We start from the raw sequence: 18,028 nt of genomic DNA on the forward strand, positions 1-18,028 counted from the left end.
CCAGATGTTTGGTTTTCTTCAATTATGCAACAACAACTTTACCTAAAAAATCTGGTACAGTGGAAACAAGTTCCGAAAGAAGATTCATGGAGATATAATGCTTTGCTTTGTTTATTGATAAATCTGCAAAAGACATTTAATACAGCAACAGAGCAGAATCAGAGGGAAGAACAGAATTTTGGGGGGATGTTAATGAGCAGGGCATAAAGATGGTGAGATATCCTTAATCAATGTTTCTTAGTCTTCTACATTTTAAGATGTCAACATCTTCTGAAGCGCCTCAGCCGAAGTCTTCTTCCACTGCGACTGAAGAGACACAGGAAAGGGAAAAAGGGATAAAAACTAAATTAAAAATCTAGAGAGATACATCCACTATAGTGGCTCACCCAGCCAAAAGTCTGTTAACAGTCAGCAATATTACTTGGCATTTTCTGAAAGTGACAACTTGCCTATCCTTCCCTCTCCCCCTAAAATTAGTAACATATTCTCCTTGGAACCACCATGCAACTTATCTGTGGCACAAAATGGTTTTTGAGTAAAATAATTGAAAGGAGGATAAGTTTGCACACTTTTTTTTTTTTTTTTTTGAAGCCTAGAAATCCAGGGCTTCCGATCCAAATGCTTTCTTCTGTAGTTGCACAGAGTGAAACATGTACTTACACGTAAGCATTGCAGAAATGACACTTGTTGGTATAAGTCCTGCCATCAGTGCCACAATGGGGTCTATAATCCCGGGGGCAGAGGCGTCTTGGGTACCCCCGACAATAAACCTATGGGAAAAAGCAAATGATTCATTTCATAGGACAGCCCTGCTCTTCTTTTTAAGGGGGCAAGTCTGTTGACAATTTGAATACCCTGGGCTAAATTGATTATCTCTTTTTATCCCATCAACTTTTAATTCTTTCTTCTGCAAAGTCCCTTCCTGTTCCAGGTGGTCCAGCTTCTTGTATTATAGACCATTATACAACAGCAATGCTGGAAAATGGATCTGGGATTTTTAGGAATTAGAATTTATAGTCTATATTTTTGTTTTGATCTGAATAGTTTGCAACACCTGCCTTACTATTAAGGCTCCATATGCACATAATGGATAGAAACAGAACTGGCCTGATGGAGGAAGATGAGAGGAAACTGCCTGAAAAATCATTCTGAATCTTATTGTATCACAGGTTACAACATGTTAGCCGCAAAGGTGATGGTGATGGGGAGGGGTAGGCATGGGCTTATTATTATGCACCCACACTTCTGGGTCCTATCCAAGGACTTCGTTTAATAAGTAAAATTTAATAACTAAAAGTACTCACGTTTAAATTGAGTCTTTGTGCAGCAATATCTGGAAAAAAAAAAACCATGCCAAATATGAACATTTGAAACAATTCCATATTACGTCCTATTTTTTATAATTTACTAGTGCATTTCAATTTCCCCTGTCCCTTGCTCCACCCCTCCCATTAAAACCCTTGGCCAATTGAAATAAAAACAAAACATTAACACAAAATCCAGTGAAAACAAACCATTACGGGTGATGGGGATGTCAATAGGAAATTCAATACTGTTGATTTCTACAGGAATTCTGCTTCTGTACCTGAAAGAACCACTTTATTCCAACTATTGGGAATGCTGCATCAGACCTCTTAGGAAATATGAGTCACAACTGGAAAACCTCTGGTTAGTGGAATAGCCAATTCTGCACCAAGAGCCTCCAATTTTTATTTGCTTCTTGGGCAGATCCCCTGAGCAAGAATTATTTCCCACTGAGCCAGCCTTGAAGATATATGTGGACTATTGTCTGCTTTTTCCTGGAGACAAGGGTGTCCTCCAATCTCTCAACAAAGGAAAAGCTGGAGTAGTAAACAGAATTTACCAGAGTACAATGAGAAGAGGAGCAGAGCAAGCAGCAGAAAGCTTCCTGGCTTCATGATTCCTCACAGAACTTGGTTGAGGAAGGACTCTTTGGAGTAGCAGATGCTGAAGATGAGGCTTCACAGCTTTCCTTTGCCCTTCCAGGCTATATATGCATATCCTGACTACTTTGGTGATGAAATCTCTCCCTTCCGGATGCAATTGAATGTGGAATTGGCTGTTGGTGAAATCTATGGCAAGCTGGTCAGTTTGTAAACTTCCTTTTACACAATTAACCAGAATTCAAGAAGCACCTCTCTCCTGATTTAAATATTTGTAAACTTCTGCATGAAAATGATGAAATTACAGTGCTCTGGTCCTTTAGAGTCACAGAGACTATCATCAGCCACATAATACAGCAGAATTAACAAGCGATAAGAAAGACAAAGGAGTCTGGATAGAGGATTTGTCAGCAGAATAAAAGAGAAAGAACTGGAAAAGATAACAAAATACAAGTCTTGCAGATAGAATGTCTGTGGCAAAAGAAAGCAAATGTGGCACCAATAATAGACGCCTTGGGTGCAATCCCAAAACAACTAGAGCAACACTTGAACACCATCAGCATTGACAAAATCACCATTAGTCAATTGCAAAAGGCAGTTTTAGAACAGCTTACATCCTGTGATGATAACTTTAACACCATCGGACATCAATATATGCTTTTCACAGATCCTTGGGGAGGACTTCATATGTGGACAAAAATGCCAAATCCAGTCTGAAGATCTGGCTGACTCTTTGACGAACCATAGTAATAATAATAGCTTCCCAATAAATGGGGTCACAGCACTAGGAAATTAAACAGAACAAGCTTCAAGGCACAGCCCTGAATAATCTACTTATGGTAAACCTGTCTGCAGCAACGAGAGCCATTCCTACATATAACATCTTATATACAGATTTGTGTGTCATCCAATGATCAGCTCTAAATTAATTAGTGGTCTCTTCCTATGTTATTAGAGATTAACAGGGTCATATTAAATAAATCAGCCAATCAATCATCAATCCTTCATTTCCCTCCAGCCATATTGGTTACAACATTCTTCATAATAATTGGATGTAAATCAATACAGTTGATTTTAGTAAACCATGAATAGCATGAACCTGCATATTCCATCCAATTACCTTCCCCTTCCCCCCACCAACCTGTAGAAAAGTTGGGGAAATCATGTTTTGTTATCTCAAACCAGAGTCAGAAAGGATCTCTGAGGTCACCAAGTCCAAACTCCTGCTCAAAGCAGGAACAACTGAAGCTTATCTTTACTTTAATGCCAGGTCTGTGGTTAACAAAGCTCCCCTCATCCATGAGTTGATTGAGGAGGAGAACACAGACCTGGCTTGCATTACGGAAACCTGGTTGGGCTCGGAGGGAGGGGTCCCCCTGACTGAACTCTGCCCACTAGGTTTTCGGGTGCTACACCAGCTGACGGCCCAGGGTAGGGGTAGGGGGGTGGCGGTTGTTATCAGGGATATCCCCCCACCAAGCTGTAGAAAAGTTGGAGAAATCATATTTTGTCATCTCAAACAGAGTCGGAAAGGATCTCTGAGGTCACTTAGTCCAAGCTCCTGCTCAAAGCAGGAACACCTGAAACTTGTCAGAGAGACATATACCGGGTCTAAAGAGAACCTGTGAAGGGGATCATATCTGGGGTAACTCCTATTTCCACTGATACATGCTTTTGCCAATAGGAAATCCCTACTTATATCTCATCTGAATCAGATTCCTTGCATTTTCAACTCAAAGGTTCTGGTCCTGCCACTGAGAGTAAGAGAAAACAAATCTAGTTCCTCTTCTTGATGACAACCATCCATCTATATTCTGCACAAGGGTGTCTCTGTGTTTCTCCTCACTATTTTGATTGCCAACTACCATCCCTCTCATTAGAGGTCACATCTGTTGTGGCCTGCCAGATTTGGACACTGAGGATATTTGGGAGGAACATGGGCCAGTCCTGGAGTCTGGGGAAGGCTTGGAAGAGGGCTTTGCATCGGAGGCAGAGAGTGGGCCAGGGCAGGATGCAAGTTATCAGCTGCCTTCAGAGTCAGACATCAGTGAGGCAGACGAACAGCTGGAGCTGTTCCCAGTGTGTACATGTGCAGAGTTGCCAGACGAAGGGAACAGCTAAAGAACAAGGGTCGACTTGGGAGTAAGGCCACAGGTGGATGATGAATGGTCCCTCTCAGAAGGAATTAAAGAGGAGCAAAATGGGAGTGGAGTTTGCAGCAGACAAGTAGTTAACCTAATTGGTTTGTGACTCTCCGATACTCCTTGCCAAGTTTTGAAGATATCAGCCTGGCAGTTCTCCAAGCCAGATAAGGTCTGTGACTGTAAATTCTCCCTTGAAAGACTTTGCTTAAGGTGAATGAAAGGAAGTCACTGGTTCTTTAATAAAAGGAGTTTTGTCGGGATCAGGATTCGGCTTCATGCTTTTTGGGGAAGCCTAGGTCAGAACAACATCCTATTTGTGGGCCGTGTAAATTTCAGCATTAATTTTTATATAGAAAGAGGAACAGTTTTAAACACCATTTTGAATAAGCACTAGCTTCTCATAGGAAACAATAGTATGCTTTACAAGTAAATAATACATTGGATTTCTATAGATGTGTAAGCCTGCCAGTCTGGTTTCTTACAGTTAAACCACAACCTCTCCTAAGTAATCAAGACAGAATTTCTGAAATATTCCAAATTTCTAAGAATGAAAATATGGAACCTAGCAAGATCTGAATTTTAAAAGGGCATGGAAAACATGATTTGCTATATTTAAAATAAAACAAAACAACCTAGAAGACATGAAATGGCCCCTGTTGCCAACTTAGAATTTTAGAATTCTGCAGTCCAAAATTTAAGGATCAGAAAGATTCAGTCAATCAATGCTGTTATACAGAAGATGAATGGCTTACATAAGTTCATGACCAGGAATTCATATATCAAGGATGCCTTTGCCAATCCTCTTGATTCAGGTCAACAGTAGCATGCCACTAGATCTAACTTATATTTGTGACCAGATATTACTATCCCTAGTGATTCTTTGAAGCATAGGTTGTTCCACTTTTTATGTAGGAGAAATTTTCTGACAGTAAGAACAATCAAACAATGGAATAGTTTGCCTTCAGAGGTTGTGGGCACTTCATCACTGGAAGATTTCCGGAAGAGACTGGACAGCCACTTGTCAGAAATGGTTTAGGGTCCCCTGTTTGAGCAGGGCATTGGACTGGATAAGGGGTCTGCAACCTTAAACACTCAAAGAGGTATTTTCTCCAGGTATTTTCTTTTAAACAGTCTCTCTCTCCCCTCTCTCTCATCTTTCTCCCTCTCTCTCTTTCTCCCTCTCCCTCTTTCTCATCTCTCTTTCTCCCTCTCTCTTTCTTTCTCCCTCCCTCTCTCCTTTCTCCCTCTCTCTCTCCTTTCTCCCTCTCTCATCTTTCTCCCTTTCTCTCTTTCTTTCTCCCGCTCTCTCTCATCTTTCGCCCTCTCTCTTTCTCCCCCTCCCTCTCTCATCTCTTTCTCTCTCTCTTTCTCCCTCCTTCTCTTTTTTCTCCCTCTCTGATCTTACTCCCTCTCTCTCTTTCTCTCTTTCTCATCTTTCCCCCTCATCTCTCTTTCTCTCTCTCTTTCTCATCTCCCTCTTTCTCATCTCTTTTTCCCTCTCTTTCTCCCTCCCTCCCTCCCTCATCTCTTTCTCTCTCTCTCTTTCTCCATCCCTCTCTTTCGTTCTCCCTCTCTCTGATCTTACTCCCTCTCTCTCTTTCTCTCTTTTTCATCTTCCCCCCTCATCTCTCTTTCTCTCTCTCTTTCTCATCTCCCTCCCTCCCTCTCTCTCATCTCTCTTTTTCCCCTCTCTCTTTCTCATCTCTCTATCTTTCTCTTTCTCCCTCCCCCCACCACTCTCTCTCTCTCTCGTGTGTGTGTGTCTGTGGGCGTGCACATTTGGGTTCCCTCTTGAACCATTTCCCAAAACAGGCGAGGGTTGGGGGTTTTTTTCTGATGTTGTTCTTTCTTCTTTGGGTGCTTTTTACCATATGATTTAATTTTAAATCAGGAGTCATTTCAGGTTTCCTGATAAATGAAGCTCTTTTGTCCCCCTGCTGTAGCTCACTATTGGCTGGCTGTCCCCCCCACCCTCCATTGTGCAGCGCGCTAAGTTTAAATGCAAGAGCAGCAAGCAGCCATGGAGGCCAAGAGAGGAATATGCAGAGACGCACAACTTTCTCCGCCCCGAGACACTGGCTGGGACACGTCTCTCCATATTCCTCTCTCAACCTCCATGGTTGCTGGCTGCTCTTGCACTTAAACTTAGCACAGTGCACAATGGGGGAGATAGCTTCCCCTCCTCCTCCTCCTGGAGCCCATTACAACATGCAGCATTGGCTGCAGCTGGGTGGCCCAGCCAGTGTCTCAGTGCAGAGCAAAGTCAAGCATCTCCTCCAGCAGCAGAGGTGCATACAACACCAACAAGGGCCAGAAAAAGAAACAAGTAGAGGGGCACTTCACTTCTGCTCTGAAATACAGAATGAGTCTCCATCCACCTCCACCACCCTTCTGGTGAGGAGTGAGGAGGATGGGAGGGTGGGGGGGCAGCCAGCCAACAGGGAGTCACAGCAGGGGGACAAAAAGGAACCTGAAATGGCTCTTGATTTAAAATTAAATCTAATGGTAAAAAGCACCCAAAGAAGAAGAAAGAACAACATCAGAAAAAAAAAACAACCCAACCCTCGCCTGTTTTTGGAAATGGTTCAAGATGAAACCCAGATGAGCATGCGCACGCACACGCACACACGCACACACACACACACACACACGAGAGAGAGAGAGAGAGAGAGGGAGAAAGAGAAAGGTAGAGAGATGAGAGACAGAGAGATGAGAAAGAGAGAGGGGAAAAAGAAAATGAGAGATGAGAGCGAGGGAGGGAGGGAGATGAGAAAGAGAGGGAGAAAGAGAGATGAGGGAGAAAGATGAGAAAGAGAAAGAGAGGGAGGGAGTAAGATCAGAAAGAGGAAGGGAGAAAGAGAGAGAGAGAGAAAGAGATGAGAGAGGGAGGGAGAAAGAAAGGGAGAAAGATGAGAGAGAGATAGAAAGAAAAAGAGAGAGAGAGGGAGAAAGATGAGAGAGCGAGAAAGGAGAGAGAGAGGGAGAGAGATGAGAGAGAGGGGGAGGGAGAAAGAGAGAGAGAGAAAGAGATGAGGGAGGGCGGGAGAGAGGGAGAAAGAGAGGGAGAAAGATGAGAGAGAGAGAGCAGGAGAAAGAAAGAGAGATAAAGGGAGAAAGATGAGAAAGAGAGAGCGGGAGAAAGAAAGAAAGGGAGAAAGATGAGAGAGGGAGAAAAGAGAGAGAGAGAGGGAGGGAGAATGAAAGAGAGAGAGAGCAGGAGAAAGAAAGAGAGAAAGGGAGAAAGATGAGAGAGGGAGAAAGGAGAGAGAGAGGGAGAAAGGAGAGAGGGAGGGAGAAAGAAAGAGAGAGGGAGAAAGAGAGATGAGAAAGAAGGAGAGGGAGAAAGAGAGAGAGGGAGAAAGATGAGAGAGAGGGGAGAGAGAGACTGTTTAAAAGAAAATACCTGGAGAAAATACCTCTTTGAGTGTTTAAGGTTGCAGACCCCTTATCCAGTCCAATGCCCTGCTCAAACAGGGGACCCTAAACCATTTCTGACAAGTGGCTGTCCAGTCTCTTCCGGAAATCTTCCAGTGATGAAGTGCCCACAACCTCTGAAGGCAAACTATTCCATTGTTTGATTGTTCTTACTGTCAGAAAATTTCTCCTACATAAAAAGTGGAACAACCTATGCTTCAAAGAATCACTAGGGATAGTAATATCTGGTCACAAATATAAGTTAGATCTAGTGGCATGCTACTGTTGACCTGAATCAAGAGGATTGGCAAAGGCATCCTTGATATATGAATTTCTGGTCATGAACTTATGTAAGCCATTCATCTTCTGTATAACAGCATTGATTGACTGAATCTTTCTGATCCTTAAATTTTGGACTGCAGAATTCTAAAATTCTAAGTTGGCAACAGGGGCCATTTCATGTCTTCTAGGTTGTTTTGTTTTATTTTAAATATAGCAAATCATGTTTTCCATGCCCTTTTAAAATTCAGATCTTGCTAGGTTCCATATTTTCATTCTTAGAAATTTGGAATATTTCAGAAATTCTGTCTTGATTACTTAGGAGAGGTTGTGGTTTAACTGAACACTTAGCTTGTCAACAGTGTGTCCTGTGGTGTAAGAAGAAACCATTGCACCGTTTCTTAAACCACACAGCCTCATCACTGCAATAAGACTTTTCTTAACTTCTAAGAGCGTTGTGGACTCTCTTTTATCAAAAAGTCCATTGAAAGAAACCAGAGTTAGAAACATAACCAGTGAGCCACAGAGAAGACACTGAATGATTAAGGGTGTCTCACTTTTATGCTCCAGCCAGTGAAGGAGTAGAGTGTGAAAAATAGGCTATGAGTATTGGCATCTAGGGTACTGAAGAGACTAGGAGAGACCACATTCTAGCATCCCACTCCTTATGGTTTGGGGATAGATTGAATATTTTGTAGGAAACTAGACTGGCAGGCTTACACATCTATAGAAATCCAATGTATTATTTACTTTTAAAGCATACATTTTCATTCACCTTAAACAAAGTCTTTCAAGGGAGAATTTACAGTCACAGACCTTATCTGGCTTGGAGAACTGCCAGGCTGATATCTTCAAACTTGGCAAGGAGTCTTGGAGTGAGGTCCAACAAGTATCCTGGACCTAGGCCATGAAGGGCTTTATAGGTGATAACCAGCACCTTGAACCTCACCCGAAGGGCAACCGGTAACCAATGCATGTCGCACAGGAGGGGTGTAACATGGGAGTGTCGGGACACTCCCATCACAACCCACGCGGCCGCATTCTGCACCAGTTGAAGCCTTCAAGTGGTTTTCAAGGGCAGCCCTAGGTAGAGAGCGTTGCAGTAGTCAAGACGGGAGGTGACCAGTGCATGAGTAACGGTCCATAGGGCATCTTGGTCCAAGTAAGGGCGCAGCTGACGCACAAGGTGGACCTGGGCAAATGCCCCCCTGGTTACAGTCGCTACATGATCTTCCAGAGACAACCGTGAATCCAGAAGGACACCCAAGTTGCGGGCCCTATCCACAGGGGTTAACACCTCACCCCTGATGGTCAATGATGGAATATCTCGATTGGACCCAGATGCTGGTACCCACAGCCACTCAGTCTTGGTGGGGTTGAGTCGGAGCCTGTTCCTCCCCATCCAGGTTCGTGCCGCTTCCAGGCAACGGGACATCACATCGAGGGCATCACTAGGCTGATTCGGGGTGGATATAAAAAGCTGGGTATCATCAGCGTACTGATGATACTGCACCCCAAAACCATGGATGATCTCCCCAAGCGGCTTCATATAGATGTTGAACAAGAGAGGTGAGAGAACCGACCCCTGGGGCACTCCATAAGTGAGGGGCCTCATAGCCAATCTCTGCCCCCCTGCCAACACTGCTTGCATATGGCCCGAGAGATAGGAGGAGAACCACCATAAAACAGTGCCTCCCACTCCCAATCCCTTGAGTCATTGCAGCAGGATACCATGGTCGATTTTATCAAAAGCCGCCAAAAGATCCAAGAGGACCAAAACAGAGGAGTGTCGCCTGTCCCAAGCCCTCCAGAGATCATCCATTACTGCAACCAATGCTGTCTCTGTGCTATGCCTGAAACCCGATTGGTATGGATCCAGGTAGTCTGTTTCCTCCAAGACCGACGGGAGCTGCCGAGCCACCACACTCTCAACAACCTTCGCAACAAAGCGAAGGTTGTAGACTGGACAAAAATTATTCAAAATGGTTGGATCCAATCATGTGTCACCTCTCGTTCCACATAGGCAAGCCAGGAGGGACACGGGTCCAGTACACACATGGTGGCACTCAGCCTCCCCATAATCATGTCCACTTCCTCAGGGGTGATAGGATCGGACTCCTCCCAAATCACAAGGCCAGCTGTCTCCTCACTGTCTGACCCTGCCCAGTCAGAGTAAAGACCATCCCAAATCTGAGCGATCTTATCCAGCAGATGCTGACTAAACTCCTCGGCCCATCGCTGCAAAGGATCCTCCCCTCCAATTCAGGAGGGAGCGAGACACCCTGAACAGGGTGGCCAGGTGATTATCTGCAGACGCAATGAGGCCCACTTCACCACCTCCATCGCCACCAGATAAGATCATGTAAACGATCTCAACTGGGAACAGTCAGATTTGGAACAACTGGATCTCCAACTGCTCTCTAGGCCTCTTCTATGATGCTTCATCTCCTGGAGCTCCTCCGTGAACCAAGGAACCAACCAGGATCTGCGTTGAGTCAGAGGCCGCAAAGGAATGACACGGTCAAGTGCCCTGGAGGCCCCTTTTCTCAGGCATCCACCAGAGCCTCGACTGGTGCGTGGGAAAGAGAGAGAGGTATTGTCCCAAGCTCTGTCTGGAACCATTCTGGCTCCATCAAGTGCCTGGGGTGGAACCAGATGGTAGGTCACGCATCCCAGCGGGGGGGGGGTTGACCTCATGGAAGCCCAGCTGCAGGAGATGATGATCGGTCCATGACAGGGGATGAATAACTGGTGCTCCCCCACCGAGCTCATCACGCCACTGTTCCAAGATAAAAACAAGATTGGGGTGCGCCCCCCTCATGAGTCGGGCCCTAAATAATCTGAGTCAGGTCCATGGCTTCCATGGAAGTCATGAACGCCCGGGCCGCCCCCGACGCTTCACCCAGGGACGGCAGATTGAAGTCCCCCAAAACAATAAGTTTAGAGAACTCAACCACCAACCCCAAGAGAGCATCGAGGAGGCCGAGCAGGGCCGTTGATACGCAGCTAGGAGATAGGTACGTAATCAACAGGTCCAACTGCCCTTGTGGACCCCATCTCATGAGGAGGGACTCAGACCTGTCTATCTGAGGAAAAGTGACCTCCCGCGGACAAAGGACTCCCTGATAACAACCGCCACCCCCCTACCCCTACCCTGGGCCCTCAGCTGGTGTAGCACCCGAAAACCTAGTGGGCAGAGTTCAGTCAGGGGGACCCCTCCCTCCGAGCCCAACCAGGTTTCCGTAATGCAAGCCAGGTCTGTGTTCTCCTCCTCAATCAACTCATGGATGAGGGGAGCTTTGTTAACCACAGACCTGGCATTAAAGTAAAGATAAGCTTCAGTTGTTCCTGCTTTGAGCAGGAGTTTGGACTTGGTGACCTCAGAGATCCTTTCTGACTCTGGTTTGAGATAACAAAACATGATTTCCCCAACTTTTCTACAGGTTGGTGGGGGGAAGGGGAAGGTAATTGGATGGAATATGCAGGTTCATGCTATTCATGGTTTACTAAAATCAACTGTATTGATTTACATCCAATTATTATGAAGAATGTTGTAACCAATATGGCTGGAGGGAAATGAAGGATTGATGATTGATTGGCTGATTTATTTAATATGACCCTGTTAATCTCTAATAACATAGGAAGAGACCACTAATTAATTTAGAGCTGATCATTGGATGACACACAAATCTGTATATAAGATGTTATATGTAGGAATGGCTCTCGTTGCTGCAGACAGGTTTACCATAAGTAGATTATTCAGGGCTGTGCCTTGAAGCTTGTTCTGTTTAATTTCCTAGTGCTGTGACCCCATTTATTGGGAAGCTATTATTATTACTATGGTTCGTCAAAGAGTCAGCCAGATCTTCAGACTGGATTTGGCATTTTTGTCCACATATGAAGTCCTCCCCAAGGATCTGTGAAAAGCATATATTGATGTCCGATGGTGTTAAAGTTATCATCACAGGATGTAAGCTGTTCTAAAACTGCCTTTTGCAATTGACTAATGGTGATTTTGTCAATGCTGATGGTGTTCAAGTGTTGCTCTAGTTGTTTTGGGATTGCACCCAAGGCGTCTATTATTGGTGCCACATTTGCTTTCTTTTGCCACAGACATTCTATCTGCAAGACTTGTATTTTGTTATCTTTTCCAGTTCTTTCTCTTTTATTCTGCTGACAAATCCTCTATCCAGACTCCTTTGTCTTTCTTATCGCTTGTTAATTCTGCTGTATTATGTGGCTGATGATAGTCTCTGTGACTCTAAAGGACCAGAGCACTGTAATTTCATCATTTTCATGCAGAAGTTTACAAATATTTAAATCAGGAGAGAGGTGCTTCTTGAATTCTGGTTAATTGTGTAAAAGGAAGTTTACAAACTGACCAGCTTGCCATAGATTTCACCAACAGCCAATTCCACATTCAATTGCATCCGGAAGGGAGAGATTTCATCACCAAAGTAGTCAGGATATGCATATATAGCCTGGAAGGGCAAAGGAAAGCTGTGAAGCCTCATCTTCAGCATCTGCTACTCCAAAGAGTCCTTCCTCAACCAAGTTCTGTGAGGAATCATGAAGCCAGGAAGCTTTCTGCTGCTTGCTCTGCTCCTCTTCTCATTGTACTCTGGTAAATTCTGTTTACTACTCCAGCTTTTCCTTTGTTGAGAGATTGGAGGACACCCTTGTCTCCAGGAAAAAGCAGACAATAGTCCACATATATCTTCAAGGCTGGCTCAGTGGGAAATAATTCTTGCTCAGGGGATCTGCCCAAGAAGCAAATAAAAATTGGAGGCTCTTGGTGCAGAATTGGCTATTCCACTAACCAGAGGTTTTCCAGTTGTGACTCATATTTCCTAAGAGGTCTGATGCAGCATTCCCAATAGTTGGAATAAAGTGGTTCTTTCAGGTACAGAAGCAGAATTCCTGTAGAAATCAACAGTATTGAATTTCCTATTGACATCCCCATCACCCGTAATGGTTTGTTTTCACTGGATTTTGTGTTAATGTTTTGTTTTTATTTCAATTGGCCAAGGGTTTTAATGGGAGGGGTGGAGCAAGGGACAGGGGAAATTGAAATGCACTAGTAAATTATAAAAAATAGGACGTAATATGGAATTGTTTCAAATGTTCATATTTGGCATGGTTTTTTTTTTTCCAGATATTGCTGCACAAAGACTCAATTTAAACGTGAGTACTTTTAGTTATTAAATTTTACTTATTAAACGAAGTCCTTGGATAGGACCCAGAAGTGTGGGTGCATAATAATAAGCCCATGCCTACCCCTCCCCATCACCATCACCTTTGCGGCTAACATGTTGTAACCTGTGATACAATAAGATTCAGAATGATTTTTCAGGCAGTTTCCTCTCATCTTCCTCCATCAGGCCAGTTCTGTTTCTATCCATTATGTGCATATGGAGCCTTAATAGTAAGGCAGGTGTTGCAAACTATTCAGATCAAAACAAAAATATAGACTATAAATTCTAATTCCTAAAAAATCCCAGATCCATTTTCCAGCATTGCTGTTGTATAATGGTCTATAATACAAGAAGCTGGACCACCTGGAACAGGAAGGGACTTTGCAGAAGAAAGAATTAAAAGTTGATGGGATAAAAAGAGATAATCAATTTAGCCCAGGGTATTCAAATTGTCAACAGACTTGCCCCCTTAAAAAGAAGAGCAGGGCTGTCCTATGAAATGAATCATTTGCTTTTTCCCATAGGTTTATTGTCGGGGGTACCCAAGACGCCTCTGCCCCCGGGATTATAGACCCCATTGTGGCACTGATGGCAGGACTTATACCAACAAGTGTCATTTCTGCAATGCTTACGTGTAAGTACATGTTTCACTCTGTGCAACTACAGAAGAAAGCATTTGGATCGGAAGCCCTGGATTTCTAGGCTTCAAAAAAAAAAAAAAAAAAAGTGTGCAAACTTATCCTCCTTTCAATTATTTTACTCAAAAACCATTTTGTGCCACAGATAAGTTGCATGGTGGTTCCAAGGAGAATATGTTACTAATTTTAGGGGGAGAGGGAAGGATAGGCAAGTTGTCACTTTCAGAAAATGCCAAGTAATATTGCTGACTGTTAACAGACTTTTGGCTGGGTGAGCCACTATAGTGGATGTATCTCTCTAGATTTTTAATTTAGTTTTTATCCCTGTTTCCCTTTCCTGTGTCTCTTCAGTCGCAGTGGAAGAAGACTTCGGCTGAGGCGCTTCAGAAGATGTTGACATCTTAAAATGTAGAAGACTAAGAAACATTGATTAAGGATATCTCACCATCTTTATGCCCTGCTCATTAACATCCCCCCAAAATTCTGTTCTTCCCTCTGATTCTGCTCTGTTGCTGTATTAAATGTCTTTTGCAGATTTATCAATAAACAAAGCAAAGCATTATATCTCCATGAATCTTCTTTCAGAACTTATTTCCACCCTACCAGATTTTTTAGATAAAGTTGTTGCATAATTGAAGAAAACCAAGTATTTGGGATAATAAATTCAAGAAAAAATCAATCTCTAAGGAGACACGATTAGGAAACTTAATAAAAAAAACCTTCATAGATGTAGTGGGAATGGTAACAATTATTTCTTTGGGTTTTATTGCAGATTGGGGTCCACTTGGGGTATCATTGCCTATTCCTCTTAATAGCTTTCCTATAAGAAGGAGTAAATGGTCACATTTGAGGTATGGCTAAATTGGGGAAGGGAGGACCACCCAGAAGAGGAGAGGACCACATGGTCCTGTGCTCTCTATATAAGACTCTCCAGTCTTATATAGGAAGGAGTTACTACTTGGCAACTTAATAACAATCATTCTGTCACAGTTTATACTAATTATGACAATAGGTCCTGTTTTCTGTGTCATTAAAAAGAAGGATGGATTACAGTTATAAAGTGAATAATTTGTCATTCACTTTATAACTTTACTCTGTTCTCCAGTGCCCAAAACTGGCATTTGCCCTCTCAAGATCCCATCAGACTGGATTGTTCAAAGATAAAGATGAGAGTATAGAAGATCTTCAACAAATGATGGGAAAAGATGAACAGAATATTCAGAAGACAAATGAGAAATTAGTAGGAGTGGGAGAGGAGACAAATCAAAATACGTTACAAGAAGACAAAGACACTGAAGAGACAATAACAATAAGTACTCAGAATCAAATAGATAATTTAGAGTTTACAATAGAACAGAGAAAAAAATGGAAGATTTCTGAAAAATAATGAAAGGGTAATGGATGTAAATGATGCAGCAGAAGGAGACAAGGGGTAAGGCAGAGGGAACATTCAGACTGTGCAAAAATGTTAGAAAGAAACATAAGATTCCAAAAGAGAAATATAAAAGAGTTATCAAAAAGTCAATAAGTGATGAAATTCTAAAAAGGCTAAGAGATGATGGATAGAGATAAAATATCTTGCAATACGGTGATTGTATTAAAAACTAATAGAAAATAGTAGAAAATAGTAGAAAGTATAAATTGGGAAAATAGTAGTACACATATTGACATATAATATAATTTATTAGAATCAAAAATATATTAAGGTTAGGAGGTGGAAGACTATGATTAGGTATATTTAAATGTATTATTATTATTACTATTACTATTACTATTACTATTACTATTATTATTATTATTATTATTATTATTATTATTATTATTATTATTATTATTAACAGTGTGTAAAAAATATGTTGAAACTTATAGCTTTTAATGACTATAAATTCAGGGGATTTAGAGATATAATCCCAGGACTGATTAAACCTTATTTATAATTGTTTTTATTGGTGTTTCTATAAAATTGAGATATTGGAATTATGGTGAAACATTGAGTAATATTTAAAATATTAAAATATTAGTGATTCAGCAGGGGACAATGAACACATTGTATGAAGAAATGTTATAGATGTTTAAATATATTTAGGTTTAGGTTTAGGTTTAGGTTTATTAAATTTATTAAATAGAGATTTATTAAATTAAATCTCCCGAAGGACTCAGGACAGGCAAAATTAAAATACATACAGTATAAAAATTAAAATAAATTAAAACAGAATTAGATCAGTTTGGCTTCCCCAAATTTTAAAACCCTTTACCCATAAAATAGCCCATTAAAATTTTAAGCCAGCCCAGCTTCCTGAAATAAAAAGGTCTTCAACGCTCGGCGGAAAGTACGGAAGTCCGGGATCAGTCATATTTCTGGGGGTAGCTCTTTCCAGAGGGTGGGTGCCCCCACAGAAAAGGGTCTCCCCCTGGGGGTCGTCAGTCGACATTGCTTGACCAACAGCACCCTGAGGAGACCCTCTCTGTGGGAGCGGATTGGCCGGTGGGAGGTTATCGGTGGCAGAAGGTGGTCTCATAAATACCCGGGCCCTAAGCCATGGAGCACTTTAAAGATTGGAACCAATACCTTGAAGCACACATGGAAGACCACCGGGAGCCAGTGCAGCTCGCACAGGAGAGGTGTTACATGGGAGCACCATGTCGCCCCCATAATTACCCGTGCAGCTGCATTCTGGACCAGCTGAAGCCTCCGGGTGCTCCTCAAGGGGAGCCCCATGTAGAGAGCATTGCAGTAGTCCAGGCAAGAGGTGACGAGGGCGTGAGTGACCGTGCATAAGGAGCGATCCAGAAAGGGACGCAACTGGCGTATCAGGCGAACCTGGCCACGGCTGTCATATGCTCTTCTAAAGACAGCTGTGCATCCAGGAGGACATCCAAGTTATGAGCCCTCTCCGTGGGGGCCAATGACTCACCCGCAATAGCCAACGATGGCACCAGCTGGCTATATCGGCAGCCGGCAGCCACAGCCACAGCCACTCTTGGTCTTGGAGGGGTTGAGTCGGAGCCTGTTCCTCCCCATCCAGACCCGCACAGCCTCCAGGCACCGGGACATCACTTCAAGGGCATCGTTGGGGTGGTCTGAGGTGGAGATGTACAGCTGAGTGTCATCAGTGTACAGATGGCAGCACACCCCAAATCCATGGATGATCTCACCCAGCAGCTTCACATAAATAATGTGAATATTATTATTCACAATAATAATAAAAGGAGAGGTGAGAGGACCAACCCTTGCAGCACCCAACAAACAAGGTGCCTCGAGGTCGACCTCTGCCCCCCCAGCCAACATGGACTGTGACCAGTCAGAGAGATAGGAGGAGAACCACCGTAGGAGAGTGCCTCCCACTCCCAACCCCTCCAGCCGGCACAGCATGATACCATGGTTGATGGTATCAAAAGACGCTGAAAGATCTAATAAGACCAGAACAGAGGAACATCCCCTGTCCTGAGCCCTCCAGAAAACATCAACCAACGCGACCAATGCCATTTCCATGCTGTACCCAGGCCTGAAGCCGGACTGGAATAGATCCAGATAGATAGTTTCATCCAGGTACTGGGGAGCTGTCGCGCAACCACACTCTCAACAACCTTCGCCACAAAGCGAAGGTTGGAGACAGGATGGCAGTTTGCCAAAACAGCCAGATCCAGAGAAGGCTTCTTGAGGAGGGGCCTCACCACCGCCTCTTTCAAGGCGGGAGGTAAGAAACCATCACTCAAAGAAGCATTTATAATCCTCTGGAGCCAGCCTTGTGTAACCTCCCGGGTAGCCAGCACCAGCCAGGAGGGACACGGGTCCAATAAACATGTGGTTGCGTTCAACCTCCCCAGCATCCTGTTCACGTCCTCGGGAGTCACAGGATCAAACTCCTCCCAGATAACATTCTCAAGACCCGCCTCGGACAACTCGCCTGAACCCACCCAGTCAGAGTCCAGGCTGTCCCGAATTTGAGCGATTTTATCGTGCAGATAATGCGCAAAATCCTCAGCACGCCCTGCATTTATGGAGAAAGTGATAAAGAATCATAAAGAGAGAATGGTATTGTTTAAAGACAAAGTTGTAAATGTAGAAGAACCCCAACAAATGGGGGAAAAATGAGTACAAATTGGGAAAATAGTATTATATACACAGACATATAAAAGAATATATCATAATTATAATGTGCATATTAAAGTTATTAACCATATTAACCCTAACTCTAACCTTAACCCTGAGGTCCTGAATGTATGAAGAGCCCTGTTTCCTGATTATACTGACACTGATGGATTGGTGCCAAAACAGGCATTTGCCCTGTCAAGTTCCTATCAGACTGTGCCCCAATGACCAAAATTACAGCAATGTTCTTTTTCCACAAGAAGTATTTCTAAGTATAAGATTTACTGTTTAGCTAGAGAAGAAAGCATTACTAGAGGTAGCCCTCTAGGTAGAGGTAGCATTACTAGAGATAGCCCTGTCC

The 18,028-nt window shown here is 43.2% G+C and overlaps 2 protein-coding genes across 2 annotated transcripts; one reads left to right on the plus strand and one right to left on the minus strand.

Annotated features, from left to right (window-relative positions):
• Positions 1-93: 93 nt before the first annotated feature.
• On the minus strand, positions 94-1,980 carry LOC148115489 (ovomucoid-like). Its single transcript, XM_087885074.1, has 4 exons — positions 1,865-1,980; positions 1,305-1,333; positions 661-770; positions 94-306 (listed from the first exon to the last, which is right to left on the minus strand). The coding sequence occupies exons 1-4, from the start codon at positions 1,917-1,919 to the stop codon at positions 261-263; spliced, it is 240 nt and encodes a 79-aa protein (XP_087741200.1). The 5' UTR covers positions 1,920-1,980; the 3' UTR covers positions 94-260.
• A 10,269-nt stretch (positions 1,981-12,249) lies between these two features.
• Positions 12,250-14,138, plus strand: LOC148115490 (ovomucoid-like). Its single transcript, XM_087885075.1, has 4 exons — positions 12,250-12,365; positions 12,897-12,925; positions 13,461-13,570; positions 13,926-14,138. The coding sequence occupies exons 1-4, from the start codon at positions 12,311-12,313 to the stop codon at positions 13,969-13,971; spliced, it is 240 nt and encodes a 79-aa protein (XP_087741201.1). The 5' UTR covers positions 12,250-12,310; the 3' UTR covers positions 13,972-14,138.
• Positions 14,139-18,028: the final 3,890 nt, after the last annotated feature.

This window comes from Pantherophis guttatus, chromosome 2, assembly GCF_059756535.1.
Source record: "Pantherophis guttatus breed Tessera chromosome 2, ASM5975653v1, whole genome shotgun sequence".
Classification (NCBI taxonomy): domain Eukaryota; kingdom Metazoa; phylum Chordata; class Lepidosauria; order Squamata; family Colubridae; genus Pantherophis; species Pantherophis guttatus.

Bases quoted from the DNA above. Each gene is read 5' to 3' on its own strand.
- LOC148115490 (XM_087885075.1), top strand. From the start codon at position 12,311: ATGAAGCCAGGAAGCTTTCTGCTGCTTGCTCTGCTCCTCTTCTCATTG. The intron at 12,366-12,896 runs GTAAATTCTGTT...TTTTTTTTCCAG, and splicing joins CCTCTTCTCATTGTACTCTG to ATATTGCTGCACAAAGACTC. The intron at 12,926-13,460 runs GTGAGTACTTTT...TTTTTCCCATAG, and splicing joins CACAAAGACTCAATTTAAAC to GTTTATTGTCGGGGGTACCC.
- LOC148115489 (XM_087885074.1), bottom strand. From the start codon at position 1,919: ATGAAGCCAGGAAGCTTTCTGCTGCTTGCTCTGCTCCTCTTCTCATTG. The intron at 1,334-1,864 runs GTAAATTCTGTT...TTTTTTTTCCAG, and splicing joins CCTCTTCTCATTGTACTCTG to ATATTGCTGCACAAAGACTC. The intron at 771-1,304 runs GTGAGTACTTTT...TTTTTCCCATAG, and splicing joins CACAAAGACTCAATTTAAAC to GTTTATTGTCGGGGGTACCC.